At 41.9% G+C, this 21,363-nt stretch overlaps 1 protein-coding gene across 3 annotated transcripts; it reads left to right on the top strand.

The window, feature by feature from the left end:
• The first annotated feature begins 770 nt into the window (after positions 1-770).
• Positions 771-21,316, top strand: LOC108878430 (transforming acidic coiled-coil-containing protein 1). 3 transcript variants are annotated; one of them, XM_018669124.2, is made up of 13 exons: positions 771-1,098; positions 10,166-10,257; positions 13,399-13,837; positions 15,571-15,625; positions 15,733-15,814; positions 16,568-16,614; positions 17,424-17,558; positions 17,669-17,745; positions 18,029-18,072; positions 18,190-18,350; positions 18,941-19,047; positions 19,142-19,262; positions 19,391-21,316. In XM_018669124.2, the coding sequence occupies exons 1-13, from the start codon at positions 1,034-1,036 to the stop codon at positions 19,457-19,459; spliced, it is 1,494 nt and encodes a 497-aa protein (XP_018524640.1). In that variant the 5' UTR covers positions 771-1,033; the 3' UTR covers positions 19,460-21,316. The 3 variants fall into 3 exon arrangements, with proteins under 3 accessions (XP_018524640.1, XP_018524638.1, XP_018524639.1); XM_018669122.2 differs by lacking the exon at positions 771-1,098 and adding an exon at positions 7,856-8,463; XM_018669123.2 differs by lacking the exon at positions 771-1,098 and adding an exon at positions 7,857-8,463 and having other exon boundaries at positions 17,427-17,558.
• The last annotated feature ends 47 nt before the right edge of the window (positions 21,317-21,363 follow it).

Below are 21,363 nucleotides of genomic sequence, written 5' to 3'. Positions count from 1 at the left end.
TCATTGAGTGGCTCAGCTGGCATCACTTAATAGGATGAATGGACCAATGATACAGTACATTTCCAGGCTTTCTCTTTCCCAGTTGGTTAAATAATGTCTAACTAGCTTTTCTCACTCTCTGTCAGCCTAGATGAAGCCTTTTTTGTCACACTGATTGAATTGTCTGATCTGACTTTGAAGTGTGTCTAGTTTCAGGGTAAGGGGCCAAAATGCAACTGATGAGCTTAGGAAATGAGTGCTCTTACAGTGTGTGTGTGTGTGTGTGTGTGTGTGTGTGTATTGTCATGCTTTAATTGTGAGGGGCTGCAGGGGTGGGCTTTGGGTCACAGCAGGTAGAGGGAATGTGGCACAACAAGTGGGGCTGTGTTTTATGCCGCCAACTCTCCCTCCTCCATCATCCCTCCCTCCCCCTGGATCTCGGATCTGGTATTCAGCTGACCAACAATAGAGGAGACTCTTTCTCTCTTGAACAATACTTTCACCCCCTGCCATACCATACCCCCGTGACACACTGACACACACTCTCCATCTACCCCCTCCACCTCCTTGCACTAAATGGTCTTTAAACTGCCCCCCCCCACCATCCCCCACACACACACCATCTCTCTGTCTTTCTCTTTCTAAATGCTGTACATTGCCTAACAAGTGAATATAATCTACCCCTGGTGTGTGTGTGTGTGTGTGTGTGTGTGTGTGTGTGTGTGCTTGAAAGAGAGAGAGAGATGATGGAGGCTGAGGAGAAGTAGAGCGAGGAGGCGGGACTGTCAGCAGAGCTATTCATGTGTGATCAGGAGTAGTCCTGAGCATTCACACTGTATAGCATCAACAGAGAGACAGCGAAAGGGAAAAGACGAGGAGAGGAGAGTCTGGATGGTTAAATAATGACTAGTCACTCATGAGAAGCAGTGCGTTATGGGGCTCTGACGCTGAGCCAGGCTGTTTGGAGGAGAAGCAGAGGTGAACCTTGGGATGGGAAAAGGACACACAGAGCATCTGGGATAAACGTGAAGCAAACACAGACTCGGCTGTTGCCATGGGGGGCTCTCTCAGCCAGCACAGGAAGGGCTCCATCAGCTCTCCTCGGAAGAAGAGCAGCATGTAAGACGATATTCTTCATTGTTTGTATGTTTGAGTGTGAGTGTGATGGAAAAAGGAAACTTGTACAAACATAGATGCTCCAAAATAGCTGAATGGTGCAGTTGATCAAGTTTATCAGTATTGCCCTTTGGTACTTGAGATTGTGTTGGTTTGTTTGTATGAACTCGGTGCTTCTGTAACAGAGAGGGGAAGAGAGGGGGGTGGATAAAGAGTTGAAGGGCAGTGCCGGGACCTTGATGTTTCCTATAAAGCCAGGATCTTTCGTGCTGGACTGAACGCAAATCAGCCCATCAAATGGCACGGCGCACAGCCACTGCTGCTATGCTAGTTTGAATACTATTTAGGTATTCAAATCTTAGGAGAGCTGGAAGAGTCATGGAGCAAGACAGAGGAGTGGTGGTACAGCTGATGCCATTAGCAGAGAAGGCTAATGCAATGAGCAGGTCATGCTCCTGAAATTAAGGCAGTGTCCAAGCCTTCCTTTCATTGGCTTTTAATGTTTTGGCAGCAGCTTTTACAGTTAGAACAGTAGAAGACATCAAGCTGCTACCAGCTATTAATTATGCAGCTGTGACCCTATTTCTAAAGTGGTATTTTAATCATACAAGCTGTACAGTTTATTTCTGTCTGAGCAGTTAGCGCAGATTTCTGTTCATGTTCACATGTTTGACTTCCTGCTATGTGATGTATGAACTGCAGCTACCTGGAGCCTTCTCCTCGTAGGGAAAGGGGAAGGGAGATGTTGTTGCAGAGGCATTCGTCAGAGCTTTTCTAAGCACTTAACCACCGCACTCCCACTTTTTTCTTTTATTTTAATCCTTTGTAACAGAGCGCACTTTGTCCTCCACGTGATGCTTTTTATCTCCGTTTTTTAAAGCTGCTGTAAGCCCCTTGTAGCGCATCGCTTTCTCTCAACGCACATAAATGCACTTGCCAAGCCATATTCTGCCAGTCATCTCTTAAATATCACAGTGTTCACTCTGAAATCCAAGTCATGGAGAACAGTGGTTGGTAATATGAGAAGCAGCGCCACCGCGTACCGAAGCAGATGTCGTTTTTGGAGATGGAAGAGAGACTCAGGCTCATTGTTATTTGGGTGCTTTTAAAAAAAAAAACAAGATCTCTCTCTCTCTCTCTCTCCCCCTCTCTCTCACCACACAAGCATACTGTAGTCTTCAGCATACATCTGTGTTTGTGTAAGGGCAGGTGGGGGTTGGGTTCGTCCCTGTGGGAAAACTGGGAAGCCAACCAGTGTCGTGGGATTGCAGCTTTCAGCTTTTTGGTCTAATTTTAGTTTGCTTAATCATCCGTTTATGTCTTAACTGGAGCAGTCTTGGATGTAGAATGGACTTCCTGTTCTCCAAAAACCCCTGAACAGCCAAACAGTCCCTCATTTGGGAAAAAAGCCAACCTGTATTTGGAGCTCATTACTTGCTGCGGCGATACGAATCCAGGCCAGTGTCGGCTGAAAAACTTTTCTTATCTTTAGAGAGACACATGTTGTGAATACATGAAGACAGGCTCAAAATTTGTGGTGCCACATTTTAATTATGCATAAGCATTCGCTGACAAGGCTTGCCAGCATGAAAGTGAAACTCAATGCTGCCTAATGTTGAAGTAAATGGCTGAAAACCTTCATTTGCACAGTATTGTTGTAGATGATGTAGACATCTCTGTGTTTGAATCACAGGACAATTAAAACAATGACTTTGATATAGCTGAATGGTATTTTGAATGGGAATTAAATCTTGTAGAACTGAATTTAAAAGGCAAAGAAAGTGAATGTGAACACAGTAAAGTAGAACAGTAGGGGGTGTGTTGTCTCCCTGCTCTGTGTGCGTGTGTGTGTGTGTGTGTGTGTGTACAATGTACATGCACCATTGTCTGGGAATTGTGTGCTCTTGTGTCCCTGCTGTAGACATGAACAATAGCTTGGTCGTTGTCTGTACATGACTCCTCTCTAGTAAACCCCTCCTCTCTTTCTCTCCTCTTGCCTCATTCTTTCTCTTTTTGTTTTATCACGCTACTGTCAGTCAAGTTATTCTAGTGTACTGTGGGACGGTGAGTGCCTCGGCTCCATTCAGACTGACTCAGTTCGCTCTGTGATAGTTTTCTGCTCTGATTGCAGCTAACTGGGTGTTTGCTGTTAAAGATTCAGGGATATCAGGGATGTAAACATGGTTTGTGCTTCCCAAAAACCCATCAAAGACTTCGGAGCATCTGTCTCTCTCTCTCTCTCTCTGTATATGCTGATCTGAATTTAAATTAGCGAAAGATGGTAAATAGTGTTAGCTGTGCTACCTTCTTTCCTGTGTGTGTGTGGTGTCTATATGCATGTTTTCATAGTGTAATACACTTGTGACCGCTTCCGTAACGGTTGCCATGGTGAAACCAGAGATCCTGTCAACTCTGTTTAAGCTCCCAAAGGTGATGTCAGACCTGTTACGTATCTCCCTTGCTCTCTCTCTCACATCTATTCTTCCCTCAGCTCCTTTTGTCTTCTTTGCTCTTTCATCCTGACATTGTATTAATGAACAGGTGGCTGAATCTAATGTTGCTGTTTTTGTGCTTTATTCGTGAGGAGTCTGGGTGAGAGTCCAATAATGAACACTAGGTGGAGCCATATCATAGAAGAAGCCAACAACTGTGACCTAGCAGTATTATTCTGTTCAGATTAGATTCAGTTGAGTCATTACATACACACACAGTAAGTAAACTCATCCACCCCTATGTTTATCCCCACATATACTTACATTCACATGTGCACACACCTACATATTTGTACATGTCAGACTGTGCAGTTGCTGCAGAGCTCGTACCAGGACATAATCCACAACTTCCTTTTATTATAAATGTTGTGCTGCTGTCTGTTGACATTAAACAATACTGACTCAACCTGGTTCCTGTTCACAAATTGTCTGACGCTCAGCATGTATCCTCGGCTGCACAAGATGAAATTATTCTGAAGAAGTTTGTTTGGGATAAATAGAGGAACCTTAATGAAATATGAAAGAAGATCACACTGTTTATTACTTAAGTGCTGTCATCTAAGTGATAAAATAACAACCCTTGCACCAATTGTGTTGCAACATCAAGGAAAGCACTTATCTTGCAGATGATCACTAACTCACAATAAGTTAGGGATAATGTTATTTATATGAGTGCCCCAATATGTAAGGCACACTGTACACAGTGAGACTATTACGTGGAAAACACAAAATGAGGTGTGTCTATCACCCCAATACAATTGCCTCCCTATCCCAAAAATCTCTGAAGTGTATGTATGACATCCACTGAGTCTCTCACAATATCCCTAACTTATTGTGAGTAGTATAATTCCATGGCAAAATGGATGACTTAACTTTAAAAGGAATGATTTACAATACTTTATTGTGAAAGTTCAGTTCATAGACTGAGGCTTTTAAGTTGAAATTTCTTATTCTGCAACATTTCCTATAATCTAAAACAACCTGTCCAACTGGGAAGTTATGCTTTATAGCTGTTTCAGTTTAGACACATGTCCAGGAACACTTATATTTTAAATACTGACAGGCTGACATGTTTATTACAGTAGAAGTTTACAGTTTGACATTTGCATTGTGTAAATGTTGATCAAACGAGAAATATTTTAAGACATCACTTTGTACATTTATTCGAATGCAACCTCTAATTGAAAGACTAGAGCTGAGTCTAAAATTAAAAGAATGAAAGCTGTAATTACGCTCCGCAATTTGAAAATGCCGGACTGACAACATACTGACAGCTCTGTTATTCTGAGCCGTGCTGAGGATAAAAATGTAAACTTTTGAGGATGACACTGGACAAAAAGTCACAATGACACTGAAACTCCAAGGGTTCCTGCCTGTTGTCCCAGAGGGAAAATTTGTCTTGCAGTCAGGTGAAACACAGAAACAGAAACATGGTCAAGATATTCAAAAACATGTAGTACATCAGGTGAAAGTGTAGGATAAAACCTCATCCATCCATCCATCTTAATCCAATCCAGTATTCACAACAACTGCCATCACACCCACCATTTTTTCAATTGCAATCTGCTTATTAGTAGAAGAGACTTCCAGGATACTTTGTATTGGAAGTTGACCTTTTTGCTCATTTGATTATGTAATCACGTGACAGATTTTTCTTGATGGTGGTGCCACTAAAGGATAACCAAAACATTTTTATTCATCGGCTGGGGACAAAGAATATTTACAGCAAATTTAATGGAAATAAATTTTTATGTGTTGGTCAGGGGGAAATGTTAACCTGATGGTGTCGCTAAATGAAGGTTCAGGCTGCTTGACCTTCTGTCATCATGCAGGGGATTGAGAGCAGAGATAAACAGTCTGTGATAGTTGAGAAGCCTCTCTAATTCCCTCTCTCTGTCTATGCACACACACACACACACACACACTATAGTTATCTCATTCAGTATCACATCTCCTGTGTTGAGGCTTGCAGACATGTTTATCATTTCTGATTTATTCTTAGCTCATAACCACACATGCTGCCATCAGTCAAAATATAATTAATGATTAAGGTTGTGCATTCTTAGTGGATTAGCAAACAGCAAACACACATAATAGCTGTGGTTGAGTGTGTGTCTGTTTATTTGCCAGTATGTGCTAAGATGGCAGCTTTAGATCACATAGGGCGTATGTACGCATGGGTTTTTGCCACTGTTACTCTGTGTGCTATTTGTGGTTTCAAGGTATTACATAAGAGCTGATTCTTTTCCCTCTTTCTTTTTTCCTTCTACTTCTCTGTCTGTGGTTCATGACTGTGCCAGGAAGAGAGCCAGGGATATTCCCGCTATGTCCATCGCTGTATGTTGTCTTCCTGTCTGCGTTTTATGTACATTTTTGTGTGTCCAGAGGTGAGTTTACAGCTTCAAGGTGTCGCAGAGTGAATTGTTTGTGGAACACAGGACGTCTGTTACGTCTGAGTGCGCTGCTTGAGGAGCTTTGTTAGCTTCAGGACAGACAGGTTTGTCCTCTCAGCTGTCCTGACTAACAGATAAGGAGACAACAGAAATAGGGGAGACAATGTCAGGAATGAGACATGTTTAAGATTCCAGTCCTGCCCAGAAACTCACTTTCTTTCCCTTTGATTTCCAAAATATCCTCATCCTTATTATCTCTCTCTCTCTCTCTCTCTCTCTCTCTCTCTCTCTCTCTCTCTCTCTCTCTCTCTCTCTCCCTCCCTCTCACCCGTTTTAATTGATTCAGTTTTCCATCTGTCATGCCTCTAATTTGCTCCATTTTTCCTCACAGCCATCACAGATTGAACAGGCCCTCTTTCTCTGTGTTCATCAGTGTGTGACATAATTTGCGACTGTGTTTGTGCATGTTTTCTGATCTGTCTGGTTCTGGTGTGTCTCTGTGGACCTGCTCAGTGTGATTGCCTTTGCTCCCGTCTGTCTCTGTAAAAGAGCAGGAAAGGTACCTCAAGGTACAAATAAAAAGAAAAGCATCTCTGCTGCTTCCTCTATTTTTCCACCTTCCTCTAAGGTTCACCTTTTTCACAGTGGCTGAACCATCCTTCAGTTACTAGATTAGTCATGGTTCGTGTTTTTTCAAAGAACACATCTCATCTGGCCTAGATACTGTGTGTGTGTGTGTGTGTGAGAGAGAGAGAGAGAGAGAGAGAGAGAGAGAGAGAGATGTATAAATGTGAAAAGCCTGGACTTAAAGTTACATAAGCCATCCACATACAGCCTAAGAGGCACACGTGTGAGTGTGGGTGATAGTGTGCGTGAGCAGCGATGAGAGCTTTTGTCCAAATGACTTTTCTGTCAGTCTGATGGGTATTTGCATCATTATTGTTCAGTCTAGGTTTGCTTTATTGATTATTGTTTGCTCTCTGTCCTGGATATTTTCAGAGAACATTACATCCTCTGTCGGCTTGGTAACACATCATGGCGTTAACGCCTAAATTCTCTGTTTGGATTTTATCTGTCTGTGTCAGTCATACGTATAAAGGGCACATTGTTAGTCCCTGCTGAAAATATGTGCTATTAAATTGCTCTTGTCTCCTCTATTCATCCACGCAAAGTAAAGAGCACAAGTGCTCTTTTTCGGCAAGGTTTTTTATCCACCGTCTCTGCTGGGAGCTGCCAAGTAAACAAACCATTAACAACTCAAATTACTTTCAGATTACCCTTCTAACTCACATCGGGTTGCTCAGTCATGTCAGCGACAGCTCAATTACTTCATTTGCAAGAAAATCCCCTTAGTCTGGGTTAAAAGAAGAGATAATTCTTGTTCCAAAGCAAACATAGTGCTAAAGGATGTAATATATCTGTAAAGCTGTCAAAATGCAGATAGTAAGGGCTTTGCTGCATTATACTTTAGTTTTAAGTAATAAGAGAAGCTGCCATTTTGTTTAAATGAGCTCTATTGGAAGGCAGAATTTCAGAAATGTACAATATTGTAGTGGAGTTCTGCATGCACTATGAGCTTTAATCTCAGATCCAAACTCTTTTCCTCACGTCTTTTAAAATTTACTGTATCCCCCATTATTTCTTCCCTTTCTTCTCCTGATCTCTTTCATCTTCTCTGGAGACATAAACATCTGGTAGTTTCTCTGAAACCAGTCTTCTTAGCCTCTTAAAACAGGAAGCATTTGCCTCTCTCTCTCTCTCTCTCTCTCTCTCTCTCTCTCTCTCTCTCTCTCTCTCTCTCTCTCTCTTTCCCCCCATCTTCCCTCACAATCAACAAACCCTTAGAGAATCAGGGAGGGGAGAGCACAAACTCCTGAGAGCGAGCAAGTAGCAGGGCGAGCCTGATGTCTGTTAACCAGCTGATCGTTCAACCCAGACAGAGAGCAGAGAGGGGAGGGGAGCAGAGAGAGGAGTGACTACTGATGCTCCAGTAAATCTGCACCGTGTGAGTCAGTGCTGTGGAGAGCAGAGCGGCAACAGAAACAGAAACAGCAGCAGCAGCGTGAGACACGTTTCACTCTCACGAGCCTCAACAGCGCAGAAGAGCAGGATGGGAAAGCTGAGCGACTAAGCAAGAGGAGGAAGTGAGACAGCCATATAGAAAGCAAGAAGTGAGGGGGAGAGGCAGCGTGACATATCGACGGCTTCTTCTTTTCGACAGCCACCCTTTACTTCGCTGTTGAAAGACTGACTGTGGAAGATCACTGTGGTACCATTTTGATTGACATATCAGTCTAAACTGATCCACAGGAGGAGAAACTTTACTGTAAAAACGTTGGAGGTGGCATCAGGTTTAGGACTCGACGTGGTGCAGGGATGTCCTGGTTGTCTCCAGTCCAGTGGGCCAAATGGACATGGTCAGCAGTGACTGGGGCTGCGGGAGATGATGGGCAGACCAGATCGAAGGATGACGGAGGGGACAAGTAAGAGGGCTTGGCCACAGATGTACATGTGTGGGTGAGAGTGAAGTCAGAAAGATAGCTGGTTTACAGGTGGATCTGTAAAAGAAATAAATTCAGAAAGAATAGTTTTTTTAATAGCGTTTTGACTCGAGAGGATTGGTTCTGTATGTGTGTGGGTGTTTGTGTGATTTGTGTGAGTGTAGATTCCCCTGCGTCATACTGACAGGTGGTGGATATATACACACACACTGATTGATACTGTGGTATAATCTCAGATTCTTTCCTATGATGTGGATCCCAGTGGCCGGGTCAGACTGCTGTCACTGGCTAAAAACAGATTCTTAGTCAAAATACAGACGCTCAAACTGCTGTTTTGTGAGCCCCTGCTTTGTGTGCACCATCCTGTTCCTTTATTAGACACCAAACACTAAGGATATGACTGTCTGGGAGCTGTTGTCATGTGTGTTTGAGTGTGTGTGAAGGCTGTTTGGCAGTTGGGGACCAGTTGCTGAAAGTTGGGGGGAAGGGAAAAAGCCACAGTTTCCAAAGCTTTTGATTTTTTTTTCTGTCCATTTCTAGTTCCTAAGTAACCATCCAAGATTGCAGCCACTGGGGCCATCACTGGGATGTAATTCTGTGTGTGTGTGTGTGTGTGTGTGTGTGTGTGTGTGTGTGTGTGTGTGTGTGTGTGTGTGTGTGCAGAGTTGGGGGTGGGTATGTATATTAGGATTAGCTCCGGATGGTTGTGTTGTATAGAGCTCCAGAGTGTGTGAATGTGTTCGTGTGAACTGGTATCAGAGATGGGAGTGTGGTTGGGTATTGGCACTGTGAGCTCTGTTCCTCCCTGTGCTGTTTTTCATTAGAGTGTGGATGTTTTGATGTGTGCTCAAGTGGCTGGGAACGGGCAATCGCACACAAACACAGACACACACACACACACACACCACCCACATAAACTCTCACTCTCCCTATCCCTCCCTTCCTTTTTGTCTCTCCACAGTTTGGGAATAAATTTGGGCTGGGTGTCTAGGCAGCTGACACAGCAGACCAAAAGACTGTGTGTGTGTTTTTGTGTGTGTGAATGAGTGTTGTGTGTCCTTATTGAGTGGCAAAGGATGCAGGTGGCCTTGTAGGCCTTCACTTCCTCTGCTCTCCCTTCCTCTGACTTCCCTTAAAATAAAAGCAGCTTGTTTATTTTAAGCTGCTTTGAACTCTCAAATCTATTGTTTTCATGTCACTTTTAGAAAACAGAAGATTGATATTGGAAAGCCAGTGTGTGTTTGTTAGATTGATTTTTGACACTGCAACGCACAACCAGGGCTTTCATTGTTTCATGTACATCATTTTGTCGCTGTTAGTAGCATTTATAGGCTGTTATTTCGACTGATCAACATTTTCAATGCCTCTCTGTTCTCAGAGACACTAGACGGCTGTCTGAGAGTCTCTAAACCAGGCAATTTGATTTGTTTTCATCACATGCTCCATATAACTTTATGAGAACGGTTGTTTTGTTTTGTGGGTAGTTTTTCTCCATTTCAGCCCATTTTCAATTCCAAACTGAAGATTTAATGTTTAGTTACAGATATTATGCCAAATACTCAATCTCAGTTGTCCTCTGATCTTCTTCTTGCTGTCTCTTTCTGTCTCTGTCTCTGCTTTTTGTTTGTAATATTTGAGATTACAGGCATGAAATAAATCAGTTCCTCTCTCTTTCTCTCCACAGTTCAGACTCAGAGGGAACCTTTGAGACTCCAGAGGCAGAGTCTCCTGGTGTTGTGAAGCTACTCAGCCAACTGGACAACTGCAATCGCACAGGTGAGTTTGCTCAGGCTGACCCAGGGCTCTTAGATCGGTTAAACTCTGTCACACCTGAGCAGTGACATTAGATATTCTCAGGTCGGGCTGGGTATCAAAGGTCAATACTTTTTTGGTAACAAGTGAAATGCACAGAGTATCGCCAACAATGGACACAGAGGATGCAGAATGTCTGGTCAGGTTGATAATCTTGTTTAATTTAAAACATTTTAATAGTATTTTATTCAGTCAAAGTACTTGTGTTTCAGCATCAAAGAGTAACTTCGCTGCCCACTCTGGTTGAAAGTTTTGAACCTGACCACAGCAGATGGGCGTGGTTGGGTGTGGTTAAAGGTGTGCTTTGTTGCACCCAACAGTGATTTCACAGCATCCTGGAGTATACCTGTACATCTGTTTTTTTTTCTCTAAGGTCCTAGAAAAACTTTTGTTTTGGTAAACTTTGGTACCGAAGCTCCGGTTGTGTATCAGCATTAGCGCTGAAAATCCAGTCTGATACTTCAGTGGCATAGGTTCAAAAATGTCTACATCAGTGTTTGCATCATGAAATTGCCCAGATCCAGACCAGGGCTGGGAGTGAGGGAAGACAGCTAAATATATAGGAAAACTTTTCATAGTACAGACACTTCTACATACCTTTCTTGGTAATGCAAAATAAATGACAGTTTTTACCATAACACCAGCAGTATCATCCATCCAATCGTCCATTAACTATACCAGCTATATACTGAAATCAGTAACTTTCTGCCCATGAACACGACTACTTCTACCAAAGTGATCATCAACAGTTTGTAAGCGATTGTTACCAACTCACGACTCATTCACAGCAGCGTCCTCCTGTTCTGTAAATGAAGCAATCCAGCAGATTTTGGCAGATGTATGTTAAAAGGCTGTTTCATGCAAAATTCAAACAAAAATATTTTCTCTCTAACCTCCAATCATACTCAGAAATAACCATAGTATTAGCTTTATTTGCCCAGTTTTGGAGATATTTGTCTTTAAAATTCAGGTTAGGGTTAGGTTCATTGCCGCAGTAGTAATTATACAGTGTTACATTGCGTAATTCAATATTTTGACCACAGTGTTAACATGCCTGTCATCTGCCTGTACTGTGTGTATGAAAGGTTATAAGAAATGTAAATTAGCTCTCTCCGGTTAGACCTGGTTAGACTTTTAAATCAAATGGGTGGTAGTTGAATCCTGCCTGTTTGAAGCTGCCAAAGAGGCCCACTGGTGTCCAAGTCCCCCTCCTCGCCCCCCCACCCCCCACCCCCTTCAGCTGTCCTGCTTTCACCCACACAGGCACGAGTACTGCACGTTACCATGGCAATAGATCATCTGGAGGGCATCTTCTGTGCTGAAACAAACGCTGTTATATCACTAATGTTTGCAAACTCAAAATCTTCATCCATCTCCATCTCAGTAACTGAGTTTGACATGCACTGTGTGTGTATCAGGTATTAAAATTTGCCTGCGTGATGTGGGTGTCCCAGCTATTTGAAATCAGACATGTTTTGACCACAGCGTATGAGATGCTGTGCCAGATAATAACAGAGAGACTAATGTGTTTGTTACTGAATCTAGTTTGGAGACAATAACAGTCTCCTTTTCATGCTAAAACAGTCACATGGTCAGTACAAAATATGGGTTAGTTTCATAAATAAAAGATCGACTGTGTGGAGAAACTGATAGTCTCGTTCCCTATAATTAGACTCAACGGCTCAGGGGGGAATCGCTGCCTGTTCATGGGAACAACCACATGCCACAATCTGACTGTATGTACTGATGAACTGGGGTGAAACCTTAGACAGCAGTGTGTGCCTACCTTTATGCTATCTGTTTCTCTCTCACTGGCTCTCTCTCTCTCTCTCTCACTTCCCCCTCTGTCTGCTTTTTCTCTTTTTCGCTGAATTGTGAAACTGTAATAAAGCCTGATGTTGTTTTTGTTGCTAGGCCACGTGGTGGTGTGTACTCTGCATGACTGGGTGTGGTTCCTCTACATCTGTTCCTTGTCTCCAAAGGGTGTGTGTGCAGTGTTTTTGAAAATACCTAGTTTTTGAGCAGAAGCTTAGCTAAACTTACATTAAATGGCTGTATGATGTAATAAGTCACACATTAGCCTTTCGGTCATGACAAACGATGTGAGAAGCGGTCACCCACCCAAGGTGAAACCACAATGACTTCATTCATGTTGTGCATGTTGAGAGGAAACACAGAAAAATACAGGGGAGACTCTTGACGGTTTATTATTGTTGTGTAGCTGTGTGAGTTTTACAATGTGTGTGAGTGCATTTTTCAGTAACAGAGCATCCTGTGTTTCAGCAGCCGTGTGACTCAACAGAGACTGGTCTGCTGCTGTGGTCATTAGCTAGCTGTTAACGGGATGTGTGAGGACACAGGATGTGAAGTCTGAGAGGAAGCCAGCAGCTATTTTTTGTGTTCTAAAAGGAGAAGGAGAAGCTGTTACTTCAAGGTTAAATCCCTGAATGACAGATAAAATCATTCAGGGATGGGGATATTAGGTTTACTGTTTAAGGACAGACACACTAGAGGAAGGAGTCAGATGTGCCAGCCCCAGAGTGGTTCCTCTACCTTACTGTTACGGTTCCCTCTCACTGCTCCCATGTCATTGTTTTCGCTTGCAGTAGGCAGCTATTTTCACTGTAACTCTTTAAAAGCCCACTGTTCACTACCTGCCCAGCACCATAGTGGAACATAAGTAGAATGGTTAACAGCTAAAGACCCATGTAAGTGAGGTAAAAGAGCAATATTATACTTATATTCAATGGGTGGCCAGAGGGCAGGACCCCAATAGCAATGCTCCATACTGGATGCGTAAATACTTACCTCTTTCCTTCTTCCAAAAACAAACAAACAAACAAAACGTTATTGTAGGTTTATAGTCAAAAAAGATCAGTTCATGGGTTCAAGCAGAGAATTTTCAGCATGAAATTCCATGCCCCTTCTGCCCCAGCCAGGCTTATCCCTAAGTTATTGGAAATTGATTTGTCACTGATTTTCCAGCTGTGAAACTCAGACTCACTGTGTGTCAAGTGAAGATGGAGACAGTAATTAAAGCTGTTCTTTTTATTCTCTCTTATAAATTGATATATAAACTTACTCACTTTTCTTCTCTCCTCACAGTTCCTCCTGATGTTACAAACCATTTTCTGGACAAGAACTCTAATCAGAATGCAGACACCGCTTCCTCTCAAGAGGTTGATTCTCTTAACAACCTCACTAGCTCCTCACCTAACAACAGCAGCTTCAGTTTGGATCAGAACCTTAATTTGACCCTAAGCACCAAACCGAGCCCAGGAGAGGGTCTCTCCCCGTCCACCCCTCTGCCCCAGCCTCAAGCTCCGCGGCCCCCAACACTGTCCGTCCTCTCCCCGCTGAACAAACCCGATCCCACGGAGGTGGACGACGAGGCTCCGGTGACGTCTGACTCCAGCCCAGACTCAAACTTGATTCCCAGTCATGACATTTGTATGGACCCTGATTTGCTCAATGGCAACATGAACTCTGACACTGTGTCGTCAAACACAAAACTGACCTGTGGGACCAATGACGCCATAATCACGTGAGTAGAACATTATAGACAAACACACAAAGGCCTTTCCTCTCCAGTCATCAATCAGAATCATCCTCTTTCCAGTCACTGGTTACATTCACCGAATTAATATGACTCACAGACTTTCAAGCTGAGAAAACGCTGCTCTCTTTTATAGCTGTAGGAAACAGCAGTGAATGCCCACTATTGTGTACACAACAAACCTGAAGGGATAAAGTGTTCCCATTTTAACAAATTGCGGCAACCTGTTTTGTTCTCTCAAAAGGTGTGTCAGCTGCTATTTGTCTCCTTCATTCATTCACTCCTCACTAGCGTTATTATAGTTTTTAATGTCTTTATTGTTATCATTTTTACATTCATTTCTCAGTTCAGTTTTCAGGAAGTGTTTGTTTTGAATTCACTTCCATAGATGGTGATTTAGGGCAGTTTTACCAGTGTCGTTTGTGGGATGAAGTATTTTTAACAACTGCTTTGTGTCTGCTGACACAGAATGCTCTTTGAATGGTGAAGAGGATTTAGTGTCAAACTGTGCCCTCTTGTGGTTTGTCTTTTTACTTTACATACATACATATATATATACATACATATATATATATATATATATATATATATATATATACACACACACATATATATAGATAGATAGATAGATAGATAGATAGATAGATAGATAGATAGATAGATAGATAGATAAATAGATAGATGTATGTATATACAGCAATAAGTTTCAAACTAACCCCTGTTAGAAGAATCTTTGCTGGTTCGCAAGTTCAGTTTTGTGCACAAAAACAGATTGAAGTTGGTTCACATAAAGTGCTATCACTGCCCCCATGTGCACTAAGATTACTATTATTTATTTTTTGCATCTTTATTTTCCAGGCTAAGTGTGGTCTGACATGGGTAGTAGTACAGGTAGTACAAATGTAATGGATTACATCTTATAAGCTAATATATTGTATATATAGTTAATTTCCCATTATTTACATGTTGTCCATATTGCATTGTTCAGATGCAGAGTCAGTTTCTCTGTACAGTTCATGTTATTGCCAAATGCAGTCCAGTTGTCCTTTGTTGGGGGGTTTGCTTGACTTTTTGTTTACTAAACTATAATAACCCTGCACTCACCCTCTGTTTAACTCACCCCTGTCCCGTCCTCTCCTGTGTCTTTCCTTCCTTTTCCCTCCAAACCTGTCATTGTATTTCCCTTCTCTCTGTGTGGCATCAGGACTGCTGAGCAAGTCCATTTCCTCTGTGTTCTGTTGTAAGTACTGTGTGTGCAGATGTGCGTGTTTTTGTAATCTGCTGTTCTCAGTCTAGGCTCACTCCACACCCTGCCATGTCATCCACTTTACCTGAATTTCCCATCAGTCACTTAGTGAAGGTGTGAGAAACAAAGCGAGGGATAGATTTAGAAAGTGGAGAAGAGAAGGTGTTTGTGGAAACTTTGGAATTCCGTCTAATGCTCTGTGCTACTGTTCTCGCTCTTACTTAAATTTGGCAGATGCCTTCATCATTAATCTGCTTTTTTTATGCGTAATTCAGCAGTTTTAGCCGAGCATGTACACTGAGCCCAGCGCACACACACACACACACACACAGAGCAAAGCAATGCGGTCTGGCTGTGAGGCTTTCTGTCTCTCCTGCTTTTTCCTCCTGTCATTACACCTGCCCACATGTACGCTATACAGAGATATGATCTGTGTTCTTTTAACGCTGATGTTGTCATTGACCTTCATACACAGGAACTCCTGCAAAGTGAAGCAGAACCAGCCGATGCAGAAGGACTTCAGTGGACAGGTAAAAATCAATAATGCGTCTACTGCTCAGTCTGACTCATGTGGTAGCGTTAGCTCTTGACAAACTACATACAGTCAGAGTGATGGGTGTGCTTGCTGCTGTTGAAGGATGACCATCATGGAGGCCACGCCACAGATGAGGAGAAGTTGGCGAGCAGTACAAGTGTCAAACCAGACAAGGACCAAAGCAGTGAGTAAAAGGATCAATTGCTGTATTGATTTTAATGTTGTTTTTCGTAATGGCTGCATTTTCTGAGAGCCACACACTTAGAGTACACACTGATACAGCAGTGAATAGCTCAGTGAGGGACAGTCATGTCCAGAGATCAGATAACTGGATGTTAACATTTAGACAGCTTCCCTCAGGGCAAACTATCAGCCATGCTCGATCAATAACAGACAGCGAGAAGGTCATCTTTGCCTTACTGTTACAGACACACACACATTAATCATTAACTGTACATGGCATTTTGTTCTGTATAGAAACTTGTGACTTGGTGAGTCATGAGTGCAAAGACAGTACAACAGTACAGATTGTTTCCTCTGCTGTGTATGTTTGAGCAGAGCTGTGCACAGCTGCCTCCAGCCTGCTTGTGAAAAAGAAGAATTTTTTTTTTTTTTTTTACCAGTAGGACAAGTCTCAAAGATTTACTGAGCTGAGATTGGCTTTTAGTGTGAACACACAGTAGACTCACATAAATATTTATAATAGCAAGGAGAAGTGCTGTCCTGCTTTTAAAAAGAATTCTGCAGAAAACAGTCATAAAAAAATCATCAAGTCAGTATGAAATTAGATTTTACAGCTCAAGGAAATGTTTATTTTTGGAGATATTGTAACATTTACCTGCTGCCTTGTTGTCATCTTGATGATATACATTACATTATAGACCACAGCATCAATGATGCTGATTCTTCTTAACCTGAGTGTGTTGCTTTTTTCCAGTCCAAGACTGCCATGTGACACCTGAGGAGTCAGACTGCTGCTCTGCGGTGAGGAATTATCACATTTGGCCATTTAAAGTCATTTTCCCAACACCTACTGTGCCAGGTCCACATATACTGTCTATTTAATCATTATCACAGTGGTACGCTACCGGGCACACTGTGTCACAATTATACCAACTAATGCAGTGATAATGCCACCAAAGACCACTAGGTGGGGCTGAAGCACTCATTTATAGGTCAAACTTAACTGTGACCATCAGCACCGGAGAAAAGTCCAGACATGTCCCAGTGTTAGAAGTCACTGCATTCATTCCTCTGTTATTATACATGAAATTGTGCAAGTAAAGTCATGCATTGTGATTTAAAGATGTAGTAGAATAAACAGTAGATTATATTTAAAGCTGCGGTGTGATCGCCTGTCTGATGTGATGACTGCAGCGTGCAGGAGGTACTTAGCGTCTGCCACCATGCTCATCTACTCAGGTGACAGATGGATTTAGATTATCATTCAGGAGATTAGAAAATGACTGTCATAATCCAGGGAAGGACAAAATGAGAGACGAGAGAGACAGGGGCAAGAGAAGAGGAAGGACTGAGATGTTTGAGAACACTCACTGAAAGGCAAGGTGGGTAAGAAGTGAAAATAGAGAGGGAGAGAAGTCTGAAGGGGAAAAAAATGCACTTTATACTCATATAGTTTATAGTTTGCATTGATATTATTTGGAATATAAGAAGGTATATTATCATAAATACCTTATAAATACTTGAAAAGTTTAGGTTTGCTCATGTACATTATACTACTGAATGTATTAAAAAAAACGTGAAGACATGACTTGCTTCCCTTCTGCCCTCAGCAGTATGAAGACACGTGCAAACTGAAGAACCAGTCGAGGGGAAGTGAGATGCAGAAAACAGGAAGTCAGGTCCTGGATTCCATCTGCATCAGTGAGGCCGAAAAGCAGGCCGTTCTCACCCTCATTAGAGAGGAGGTACATATTTCTATGACACTCCATCCAACGTGAAACATGTCGTCAGTGTGTTTGTCATGTAGATTTTGTTTGTATGCACAGTTCTGCTCACAGTTGACGTCTCCTTTCAGATCATTGCTAAAGAGGTGGAAGTCAGCGACTGGAAGAAAAAGTACGAAGACTGCAAACAAGAAGTCACTGAGATGAGGTTGGAAAACATGTCACTGCATGTTTTTTTATTTACTCAGTTATCATAAAGAAGGGTCATGTGATACTTTGACACACTGAAACATCAACACGGTGTTACTCCCATCACATTTTCTGTATAAAAAAAGGCAATAGTTTACTAAATACTGTGTAAAATTGTGGTTTTTTTAATAATTGGGGGCGTAGTGGAAGTGTGAGTGCATGATGAAAATGTTATCCATAAAAACCACCTGTCTTGACTTTCAGTTTAAGTAAGAGCCATCATGTGATTTGTCCTATTACAGGAAGATTGTCGCAGAATATGAGAAGACAATTGCTCAGATGATTGGTGAGTAGAACAACACAAGATTTCCCTCAAGTCTTTTCTCCCTGTTTTTGTTTCATGCAGTCACTATTATGAGACGGAATACAGGAAATAAATTTACTTCTTCTTCACTGCTCTCAGAGGACGAGCAGCGCAACAGCCTGAGCTCCCAGAAGGCTTTGCATGCAGTGACCATGGAGAAGGAAGCTGCCCTGGCAGATCTGAACTCTGTGGAGCGCTCTCTCTCTGACGTTTTTCGGCGTTATGAAAATATGAAGAGCACCCTGGAGGGCTTTAAGAAAGTAAGGGGTCACAGGACAAGCTCGTGTGTAGATCATTACTTGTGGAAAGTGTTGGTTTCAAGTGCTGAGATGATCAGCACAAAGTGGAGGGCTGTAAGAAGATTAAGGTCAGAATAATGTTGGAAGGTATCTTGTGATTAGGGGCAGTGGTCACCCAGAGGTGAGATCAACAGGGGTTTAAGTTGAAGGACAAATCTGGCCCTGAAACACTTTTCTCTCCCTCAGCAAATACCACACAAAAAATGCCTCGATTAAAGGGGTTATGGCCAAATCTTGACCCCCAGTTGACTCTCGGCTAGTTTAGAGCAGCTGCTTCTGGGGAAACAGACAGCTGCGGGGAATATATTTGGCAGGCTCCAGCAGTAAAATGTGTGTAATTGCAGGAATTCAGAAAGATTAGAAGGAGAAGAGCCCACAATGTTTCAAATAAAATATCCAAAAATAAGAAAAGGTTAAAAGAATTGCCACTGTTTACGACTCAAGTCAAGACAAATCCAGTTATATTGTAAGGATATACAATGTTGTATCTGCTTTCTCTGTCCAAGAGTGATGGATAAATAACACGGATAAATAACACTTGCCTCAAACAGAATGAGGAGGTGCTGAAGAAGTGTGCTCAGGAGTATCTGGCCAGAGTCAAACAGGAGGAGCAGAGATACCAGACACTTAAACTCCATGCTGAGGAGAAACTAGACAAGTATGTCGAGACTGAAAGGACATCTGTTATAACAAACACTTCTACGGTTATAATAAAACGTCCAGTAATGTCCCTCATTCTATGTCTCACTCAGGGCCAATGAGGAGATCGCTCAGGTGCGTACGAAGGCGAGCGCAGAGAGCATGGCACTGACCGCCAGCCTGAGGAAGGAGCAGATGAAGAATGAGTCTCTGGAACAAGCCCTGCAGCAGAAGGTCAGAGTTATCTTCATCTTTCTGCACGCTTATTCAAGATGAAACAACAGCACACGTTGAGACATATTTAGCATCTTTTTTACAGTTTATTAAATGTTTTTATTCATCCTTGTGTTGTGTTGTTGTAGAATCAAGAGATTGAGGAACTCACAAAGATCTGCGACGAGCTGATTGCCAAAATGGGAAAAATAGACTGAGAGACACTTCCTGTGACTCAGCCACTACCGTCCCTCTGGTCCTGCCTACAGTAATGCCCCGTGCATGTCCCCAGCCAAGAAGCAGCTCTTACACCCTGTGCCAGCCCTGCATCTCAGAGACTGCTTATGTACAGTCTAAAATAAAATTCCTGTATACTACTATTGCACTACTTGTGACCAGAATCAAGGAGGTTCTGTAAATGCTACTTATTGTTGGGACTTTGTTATATGTGGTCATGATGTTTTGTTTGCATCTATTGTCCATTATGAGATAATCTGGAGCCTTTGTGCTTTCGTCCATCATGCCACTGAACAACAAACTGCTTGTGACTCAACTTAAAGTCCCAGCAGCTTAACGGCTAAATTCCTGCATGATGACATCAGATTTAATGCAGGCTGGGGTTGTTTGGGAGTTTCTTTTGGGCTTGTGCTTTGACAGGCTTTTGACACGGATCGTTTGAAAAGCAACAATCCATAAAATGTATTTTTCTATGGTGTAAACAAGGATTTCACTCTTTAAAGAGAGGGGCTCAGGGGTATTGTGTGGGGCAGAAAGAAGTCAGGGTTAAAGTCAAGCTGCGCATGAGCTGAAGGAAAGGATTCAGGATTGTTTGAGAAAGTGCAGTAGTCCTCAGGGACCTTGGTTTGTTCAGGAGTGACACTGAAACTAAAACTGCAAATAATTCACAGCATTTGCTTCACCTGATTTATCAGATTTATAGTGCTACACAGTTAGGATTCAACACGGTTCAAGTAGCTGCAGTATGTTTTTAATTCAGAGAGAACTATAATAACCTGACAATCATTGACTTTCCAGTGACTTTATAAAGGTTGTGGCATTGTCTTGTCTGATCCACAAAGTCAATACATACTTTATCCTAAAGAGTAAATCAGCTCCACCACTGGTCATGAACTCTATCCCATGTTAGAATCCTGAACAAAAGTAAAAACATAATGACACTATATTTTGATATTAAGACTAGCACTAACTAGTGTCCACTAATTACATTTACCTGCACAGGAAACTAAGACTTTGACGGCTTTGTAAGAAGCTTTTTTTTTCTGTTGCTTATTTGTGGTGAACATATCACTCCTGTATCCACAGCACCGCACTAGTTACTCAACAGATAAATCTGTTTCTTTGCATGTTTATTTTCATGGCTTTACATTTCTCAGGATTCAGATTGTTTATTTAACAGGCTAGTAGTGTTCGGCACAGTGCTTTAGCAATGAGGTTGTGACATAACTGGGTATTAGTGGAAATATTTCCGAACAGGTGCCAATGTGATACCTGAGTATTGGTTTTGATTTAGAAATAAATAAAACACTTTTTTTGATACTTTTTCTACAAAAGAAATGTTCTTTCCAGCAACATCAGTGTTTACTGAAGGCTTAACACAAACTACCATTTACCTCAATACAATACAGTGTAACAATTTTCAAATTTATGATTTAAATCCGGCAATATTTGGTTAAAGAAAGTGAAACAAGACTTAAAATCTGACTTAGCATTTAGCTCTAATTTTTGTTATTTTATATGTTTCAATACCCAGTTCTGTGGAGTCGGTCACTATTGAAAAAGATGCCCAGCCTCTAAACTACCATATAAAGCCCCACTAATGACACAAACCCACTGGTGTGCCACAGTTTATATTTGTGCCATTCTAATCTCTCGTTACCTCTCCTTACTCAGCTGGTTTGTCTTTGTTTTTTGAAATGCTGTTTTGTCACTTTAGCCTCTTTGAGTTATCGTTTGTAAATTAGAAATGGCGATTTCACACTTGTGTTGAAACATTGACGACTAACAGTGTGTACATTTGCCTGAATAAACATAAATGTAATTTGTTCTACTATGAATTCTACTTGTTTGTTTGTTTTTCTTAACTTGTGTTTGTACAGTTGAC

Source organism: Lates calcarifer, linkage group LG13, assembly GCF_001640805.2.
Source record: "Lates calcarifer isolate ASB-BC8 linkage group LG13, TLL_Latcal_v3, whole genome shotgun sequence".
Lineage (NCBI taxonomy): Eukaryota > Metazoa > Chordata > Actinopteri > Centropomidae > Lates > Lates calcarifer.
The sequence above is the reverse complement of the archived record's forward strand: the minus strand, read 5'-3'. Positions and strand labels throughout refer to the sequence as shown.